At 34.8% G+C, this 9,467-nt stretch overlaps 1 protein-coding gene across 1 annotated transcript; it reads left to right on the plus strand.

The window, feature by feature from the left end:
- The first annotated feature begins 614 nt into the window (after nucleotides 1–614).
- LOC114360400 (zinc finger protein 98-like) lies at nucleotides 615–7,416 on the plus strand. The gene is made up of 3 exons (XM_028315114.1): nucleotides 615–779; nucleotides 1,036–1,565; nucleotides 1,801–7,416. The coding sequence occupies exons 2-3, from the start codon at nucleotides 1,041–1,043 to the stop codon at nucleotides 3,607–3,609; spliced, it is 2,334 nt and encodes a 777-aa protein (XP_028170915.1). The 5' UTR covers nucleotides 615–779; nucleotides 1,036–1,040; the 3' UTR covers nucleotides 3,610–7,416.
- The last annotated feature ends 2,051 nt before the right edge of the window (nucleotides 7,417–9,467 follow it).

Below are 9,467 nucleotides of genomic sequence, written 5' to 3' on the forward strand. Positions count from 1 at the left end.
GTGATCTGTGATGTGATGCGAGTAGTAGTGATGTCCGTTTATTTATTTAATTTACCGGTATTTTATTTTACAGCAGACCATTACTTCATTCATACCTAAGTTTCACAATAAATAAATAAAGTATCTTATTAAACACAATTTGACTCCCACCACCAATCTGGCCGTTTAGCAGTCTAAGCGACATAATTAACATATTATTTATTTAATTAATTACCAACACATGTTTTAGGCCTTTTTACGTTGTTTAAGTTTAATAATGTCTACACTTTGAACTGAATATAAACAAAATTGTATCTTGATTATTATCTTGTATTGTAAATACAGGTGTTTCTAAAGGCTTTTGAATGAGCAAGCATTTTAGTTTCTTTTTTTTTTCATATAGGTGTCCATTTAATAAGTAGAATTAGCTATTTAAAAACAATAATGTGTATCTCAATATTATTTACTGAGTCGATTCTTTGATAATATCGATATAATTTTCTTCAACATAACAACACTACTACTAATGATGGCCAAATGAAATAATCCAAGGCTGTAAAATTCCAAAAAACGATAATTTCCATTTCTATGGAAAATGGAATGGAATCCCAGAAAAAAAATATTGTCAAAAAAATGGTTGCCGATTTGTATTGTTGTGTATGATATCTTGTTTTTTGCGAATAACTTCATCACAAAGCTGTTTAAATTAGTAATTTCCTCACAAATGTATTATTAACTATAGATGGAGTGTAAGAAAAAGGATAATTACTATTGATTTCGTAGCGGTACTTGGTAAAGAGGTAAGTATGTGTACGGTACGAAACTACCAGTTTATTTACAAATTCCAATGTTTTATGCGGTTTTCTTTACAAGGCGACTGTTGTTTGAATAATTCTTTTGCATAACAGCCCTTTTAATGTCAGTGAAACACATTTATTTTGTATATTTAATGAAAGTCAACATAACTATGAACTGTGTAGCCTGTAGGTCATAATTTCGTTGTAAATCCTCGCAGAGTTGGTCTACAATATTGATATCATTGCTGCTTATTTCCAGACAACATGGAGCAACTTAATTCAGTACCAGATGCTCTTGAAAACAATGTAGAACATAAAGAACCGCTGGACATAAAATCCGAACCAGATGTAAATTTAACTCACCAAGAAAATGTTATGGTTAGGATCAAAATTGAGGAGCAGGCTCTCCTTGAACAAACAAATGAATCTAATATGTATTCCGATCCATCCTTTGATATGGGACACCTACAGGTTAAGGAAGAAGTTTCGATGGAACATGTCCCTAATAACTATGAGAATGCAAAAACAAATGAAGAGAGTCACATTGCAAATGGAATATCTGATAGTGCAAATAAAGATATTACAAATGCAGAAAATACAGAGCTTGAATCAAATGCAGATGTTAAAAACGAAATGATAATGAGCGAGGACTCCCTAGTTTCGTACGATTACCCAAGTTTTGATGACTCGGTGAGCATGGACAGCAATGACATTGCTGCTTTGGGTAACGTAGAAACATGTCTGCAGGAAGAAATACATATTAAGCCTGAATGTCTTGATGGTGCTGAGGTAAAAATATTAATACTTAATTTTAGAATTTTAAATATTAACTTGTGAACTGAAGTATTCAGAAAATAATTAATGCTTACTTATAAATTTATCCTATGCCAAAAGATTCATTAGTGCTGCATTGCCATTCAAATCAAAAGTAATTCTAATAAGATTTTTAAACTATTTTGGGTAGCAAAAACACACATATAATAATAATAATCATCTTATTGTGTTCTAAAATTGCATTTTTCAGGACACACACAGAGAAGAATATCACAACATAAAACAAGAAACTGATGCTGTGACAGAAACACATTTAATATCAAATAAACTTATCAACACCACGTCAACAGTCACCAATCCACAAGATGGAATGATTGAATCTCACACCACTAAGACCTTAGTCATGGAAATATTGCCTGTACCTCATGGAGAGGTAAACATTTCCAAAATAGGGAATCCAGAAGAAATCCTACCCACAGTATACAACGATATGGACTGTGAAGACATGTTCCAATTAAATTCTATTACGGGAAATGTGTTATCATTGGAACAAGAAGCATACGGTTTGTTGAAAGCCAAGAAATCTCAGAATCACAAGGGCGTTATGCATCCATGTCTAAAATGTACGAAGGAATATAAAACTGCTGCTTTGTTAAAAAGACACATGTCCATTCATAGTACAATCGAAAAAAGAGCTATGGGCTTCATCAAAGGACAGCTAACTAAGAAAGCAAATCGTAAAAAACATTTCCAGGAAATAGAAATGGAAAGTGAAATGATTACCTTGGAGACGATAAAAGCTGAACAATGTGATTTAGATGTAAAGCCAGAAATCAAGAAGGAAGATTATGAATGTACCTGTGGCAAACTGTTTCAAAGAAGAAGCAGAATGGAGACATGTCTACGTTCTCACAATGAGTATGCCGATGCTAACCCAAGCCACCAATGTTCTACTTGCTTGAAATACTTTAGTGACAAGAACGATTTAGCTACTCACCGAAAAAGAGCGCATACTAAGAAATTTCACTGTAAATTTTGTCCTACAGACTACAACACAAGGAAAGAGCTATTTAAACATTTGCAGGCACATCAAAAGGTTCAGTTGATGGAGTATAAAGTGATATCTGAAGTTGTGTTGGGTAAACAAAAGTTGCGATGTTTTATGTGTGGGAAAAGCTATGTTGACCTATCAGAATTGAAATGTCATGTTATGGAGGATCACACCAGTCCGTACAGCTGTATGCATTGCAAGAATACATTTGCAAAGATTATCGAATTTGGTGATCACATGAAGACTTACCATCCGGATGTAGAAGGGCAGTCAGTTTTGGACGTCCTCGAGGCATTTTCTTTGTTAGTGAAAGCTTGGAAGTGCGAGGAATGTGGCTTACAATTTCACGAAGCAGACAAGCTCGCCTTGCATCAGATAGAGAAACACAGTCCTGATATTAAAGCTGATCCACAGTTTCAGTGTGAGGATTGTAGAAGAGTTTTTATTAGTCAAAAAGGTCTTACGTCTCATAGACGGGTGCATCACAGTGAGGCGGTTGAAGAAACCGAGCCGACCATAAAAGGCACAATGTGTTTGGAATGCAGAAAGATCTGTAAAGACATGGATGCTTTGACATCACATATGAGGCTACATTCCCCGGATAGGAAATACCCTTGCAAGTTCTGCGATTTCCGGTTTTCGACGCCTGAAAAGAGAAAATCTCATGCGGAGTTGCACACAGGGGATATGAAGTATGTGTGCTTTATTTGTGAGTACCAGTGCAGTTCGGAAAATCGGTTGAAGCATCACAAAGCTTCTGTGAAGCATTTGAATATGAAGCAGTATTTGGCTTCTGGGGTGGCATTTGCACAAGAACAGTCAACAACTGAAAAGTCACAGCCAGAGAGCGAAGTCAAAGGGAATGACATTCAAAGCAGTGAAACGGTGCCTTGCGATGTCTGTGGAGACAGTTTTCCCTCGGAGAGGGAGATGTTAGACCATAAACAAACGCACCCATTTATAGAGTTCCCAAACGAAGATAAACCCACAAGAATATTTTTCAAATAAACCACTCTTGCCTAACTTAAGTGTTAACACGTATTTAATATGTACAAAATAGGTTAAGGTTAGTAACTTGTATTACAAAGATGCATATTTTAGAGGTATTGGTACAGAGGTATATTTAAAAAGCATATATTATTAAGAGGTATTTAAGCAAGAAGAGGTTTTGTTTTTAGAAGGTTTTTATTGGTTTATGTTTGATAACAATTTTTGTGTTTAAAACCGTTTGTACCCAAATCCAATATTCTAAACTTTATTAGTAAAGAATAAGTTAGATCAAAAAGGAACCATCAATGGTGAAAACGGGCATAAGACTGAATTTTCGAAGTATTTAGCGATTATTTTATTTTATATTTCGATTTGATGGCTATGATTTCGTATTCGAATTGAATTTTTGATTTTTATAAAACGTAACAAGATGCAATATTACAAGCGATTCTATGTACGTTCGGTGTTTCATAAACCCAGTATGTACTAAAATGTAACTATTACTTTTATATAAAGTTTTTTCTATCCACATTCGGTTTTTCATAAACCCACTAATATGTAAAAATGTTTGTTTTATATAAAGTTTTTACTATTCTAAAGGGTGCAAATGGTTTTAAACCAGATTTTTTTTATTTTCTTTTGCCAATAGGCGTGCAATATTGTCTTGGGAGAGAGGGATATTTGAAACCATTAAGGTTGCCTGTGATTTGACTATAGTTAGATATAAAGTAATATGCAGCTTCGTATTGTATCGGCAGTCTAGTCTAAATCTTGTTACTTTTAAGCTGTATAATGTCTATCGTCCAGTTTTTAATTCGAGTCTGTAAATTGAAGCCTAAAAGCTAATTAAGTCTCTACTTTAAAAATGTTATAATTAACATAAACATATTGAATTATAATTAATATAAAAGCTGTGTACATAATTACACAGGTGTCTATTCAATATGGAAAGTTTTAGATGGATGGATATCACGTCATATGCTAGGCGCGCGAAGGTCTACTTAATGTTGTCAATAATATGGTGTAACTTGCTTTTGCACACCACACGCGTATTTTTTCTTCTTTTCAGAGCGAATATTTTTTCTACAATGGGTTCCATTGCCCCCGATTGCGCTAAAAAAATTCAATTGTAACGCGATTGGACGTCGAACGAAAATCAACTTTTTGACAAATCCGTATTGCGGTATCGTTTTGACAGCTAGTTTAAACGAAGCTGAAACGTTAACAGAGCGCAACTGCGCTTACGTTAAAGCTGACAGAAAGCTACTTATTCTCAAACGCAATTCAAACGCTTCACTAACATTTGCTATGTATAAAAAATAAGGTGTTAGGACTTTAAATGAAAAGATATCGAATTGTAGATTAGCTGGCATGATATTGGAGCGCAGGTCGCGCGTGACTGGAGTTGAAACGCGAATGAATTGGAGTCATTACATATTAGCGCAATCGGGGACCTGTGCCCCGATTACGCTAATTTTTAACGTCTCCAATACAGACGCGGTTCTTCGATTTCTTGGATTCTGCGATACGGATTTGTCAAAACAGCTGACGTCCGGGCACGTTGAAGATGAAAATTTTTAGCGTAATCGGGGCCCAGGTTTAATATCCAATAGCGTTCGACTATTAGGTATCATTTGATTGACTCGAATAAAAGACTGGACTATAAAAACAGGGTGACCTTGTCACTGAATTAATATGGGATTTTCTATCAAGAAACGGGACGGATATTGTCTGTTTGCAATCCTGTTTTTACCCGCAGAAGTATTTGGATTTTTTTTTGCATTTTTTTTAAATGCCTTTAGTCACACTCACAAAGCGCGTTTTCCAGTGAAAGTCACTGTTGTGCCTCAAAATATAATATTACAATTCTTTTAAATAAATGATAAATTAATCAGTTTGAAAGACTACGTATCTAGTGTACATGTTGTAAAGATGGTGCGGGACGAAGCCGAATTTTCGAACGCATTTTGTATGGAGTTGGGACTCTGAAGTTCGACCAAACCAACGCGATCAGCCCGCGTGCGCGATGTCGATTCTACTGATTTTTACTATCGCCAATATCGCCATCATCATCGCGCACGCGTTGGTATGGTGCTATGCTTTTTTTTTATGTGACAGGAGGCAAACGAGGAGACGGATCACCTATGACCTTAAATCGCTCGTATCTCGAAAACGGTACGTCCTAGCGCAAAAATAACGTCAAATTTGCCCCCTCCCCGTAGACCCCACCCCTATAAATCAGATGAGAGAAAAAAAAAGCATTTTTGGCTTTTTCGAAAATTTTAATATTTTCTAAACCTAACTCCATAATAATCATCGTCAAAACTTTTCTTAGTCTCAATTTTATACAATATGCGTTCGAAAATTCAGCTGTATGTTGGAAACTTTTTTTATATATTTTTATTATTTCTTTTTTTATTTGACCGCAGTTTTTCGCCGTTTTCGTGAAAATTAAGCGTCATTTTTAGTGCACCACCTCTATGTACTTAAATCTGTAAGAATTTAACATCGATTTTGATTAATCCTACTTAAGGGAAGTGCAATATTGTGAAAATTATGATGAATATTTAAATTCAGATTTCAAATTGTGTTATTTATTTACAAGAACTGTAATAATCGAGGGCTCAATGTTCAATTTGAGTGATTTTTCTTGTATTTTTCGTTGTGTTCACATTAATATTATTCCTCCACTTGTCATTGATATAACACATGTAGTTGTTAATGTTTAGCTGTTATTCTCAGTGCCTGATATTGTTTTGTTTTGGCAGTGTACGTGTAAGGGAAATTTTCACATTGGTGGCTTTTTTCATACAAATAAAATATATAAAGTTATTTGTAAAGAGGCAACTTGTTTTGTCATGATTCTGCCAATGTGTAGGTTCCCTTGCGTTTATGAGGTTAGATGTTGGGGATAAGTTTTATTAATCTGTAATTTTGATTCATATAAATTAATTTTAAAGTGCAAGTAGCTTACTAACAGTTTTTTTCATTCCATCTAACAGTTCTAATTTGTATAATGAAATTCCACTATTCTCCATCTTCAATTAGCTTAACTCTAGATTAAAACAACTACAGTTTGTTGTTCTTTTTTCAGTTTAAACAATGATTAAGGTTGTGTGTAAACCTCAAAAAATTACAGATTAACAAAACAATTTATTATGCGTTGTCGAAATAAAACGAGTGAATATTCAAATGTTGTTTATTATCACATACATACATAACACTCCATCGTCATTTACCCGTCCGATCTCACTACCCAAAGTGCCTGTTTAGAAATCAACATGCTAAAAAGTTAGTATTTGATGAAACAGTTACATTTTGAATTCTAAATCAAACACGTTGAGTTCAAAATACATATTACAAATGGGTTTAGTTAGAAAAACTTGCAAGCAAAATTGCTTTCTCATAACAATATTTATTGTTTTTAGATGCCTGACAACATAGCTAGGTAAATCACCTAGTATTTCATAAATATTACAAAATATTCGTGTCAGTGGTTTTAAAATCATCTTAGTTTCATCAATAAACATTGAACGCTGACTTTCAGTCTATGACTTGATATACCTTTTACCAAGAGTTATCTTTAGGTAACTCGTAAATTTCATTATTACTAAAGTCCGGTCGCCGAGCAGATAAAATTTCGTCCAATGACCCCAAGCTACCCATCCTTTTCGCTCGCGCGTAATTATATTGCTGTCGCGACTGTGCGACGTGCGCGGCGGCTGCAAATAAGGATGGGTAGGGTCATTGGACGAAATTCTATGTGCTCGCCGACCGAACTTTAAACTCCCAAATCTTTCTTTGATTATTAAATAATGTGCCCGTCAAGGAATACAAACACTTTTACCGAATAATAGATACTTAGGTAAAAAAGGGTCTAATCTAATATTAAAAATGTCGCCTCTGTCATTCGTATTACCAAAGACTAACGAATAGTTTAGATACAGAAATGCCACTCTTTTCAAACCAAAATAGCTACTGCCAAAATGTGATTATATTAAACAGATTTGATACGAATGCCTTAACGGATTTTTAGAATCGGTTCGTTTTTTCTACATACTGTATCAGAGGTTATGCATAGAGTATTAATTCCTACGTTTTTATACTCAAATCTACTATTTATTGCATAGAACACTTGAATGGGACTCCAAAAGACATATTTTCAATCCGAAAGACTAAATCTTAAGTAGGTACCACTATTGCGTACAAACATGTTATGTACTATAGGGCGAGCACTTAACTCAGTGCCTAAGGTTTGTTTAATGTTTTTTTCTTTCTTTCTTTCTTTCTAAGGTATGGTAGCGGCACGGGAGAGGTGACATTGACATACTATCCGTTCGCGATAAGTTTGCCGCTGGCGATATGACGTCACTCGAAGATAAGTGTCTATAACTATAGCAAACTATATTGAAAATATTTTTTATTAATTAATATTGATAAAAAATGTGTATTTGCGTAAAATAAGACACATTAATTGCGTTAATCACTATCTAACTGCGTTTAATCGCAGTTGGGGGAGGGACGCGCATTCAACGGACCGGCAAACTTAGCGCGAACGGGTGGTGTGACGTTAATGTCACCCCAACCATACAAATCTGCAGATCTGTGTGCCTACCATGAGTTTACGTTAGGTGTGCTCGCTAGCGACTGCGTAAAAAAATGACATTTAAATGTATGACATATTGTGCAGCGCCCCTAGCGGCTACTTTCAAGAAATAAAATCTTCATAGAATTTTTTGACGTATTCGCTAGCGAGCTCACCTAGTGTAAACTCATGGTAGGCACACTGAAGTCTCGCTGACGTTGGATGTTACAAAAACAACCTCCCGTGCCCTCAAGCACTGACTTAGTTAAACGCAAAACCTATAAGTCATATTATGTATATTAATACATAGTCAGTGTTAGGGTTACATAATGAACTATTAGATAAGCTTAAAATCGTGTACTATCATATTCAATTATTTACACTAGAAGTAGGACTACATTAGGGATGTTATGGATATGTAGGTTCGGTTATGGATACTGTTACGGATATTGGAATAACTTTGTTACGTCTTGTTTGAATAGTGTAATTGGTACTACCGTTCTATTCATGAATAAATAAATTGTAAATTATACCGGTTACGGATATTTTTTTATTTCGGATATCCGAAAGTTTCGGTTACGGTTTTATCTAATGGGAAAAAACTCATGTACTTCAAAATGGAATCATTAAATCAGCGTAGGAACTTGCTTGACTCTGCCTACATCCGAAAACTATTCGAAACCTTTGAATCTTACGTCCTTTCTATCTTACTAAGGTTATGGTTACGGATATTTTTTAATTTCGGATATCCGGAAGTTTCGGTTACGGTTACGGATATCCATAACATCCCTGGACTACATCACTGATTTATGATACTGTTTGTCAATTTAAGAAAATAGCTAAGTGCTATTGTTTAGAATAATAAATAGATAATACATAAAAAATGAATACACATCAATAGCTTAATGTTCCATGTATGTGTTACTTTTGTCAAATATGTGGCATAAAGTGGACTATACAGGGTGTGTCTGTATAAGTACACACATTTTCTAGCCTCAATTCTTTATTACAACGTGAATATTCTGTAGTCACAGGCCAAAGACATCTAGATTTACACCACAAAGGTTATAAAATTAATAATCTAAGATTGTATCTAATATGACTTGGGGTTCATTAGGTGTACAATTAAAAAGGTGAATAGAGTGGTTTCAGTATAATCACAAAATAGGAGCAGAAGACAATCTACATACAAAGCGTTCGGGCAACGCACACGATATCGCCAATAATCGCAAACCAGTCTAAACCAGTGCGAGCGCGAATGCCGCCCGTCTGAGACGCGTCAAATCAGTCT

Source organism: Ostrinia furnacalis, unplaced genomic scaffold (assembly GCF_004193835.3).
Source record: "Ostrinia furnacalis isolate ACB-3 unplaced genomic scaffold, ASM419383v2 OfSCF4982, whole genome shotgun sequence".
In the NCBI taxonomy this organism is placed as follows: Eukaryota; Metazoa; Arthropoda; class Insecta; order Lepidoptera; family Crambidae; genus Ostrinia; species Ostrinia furnacalis.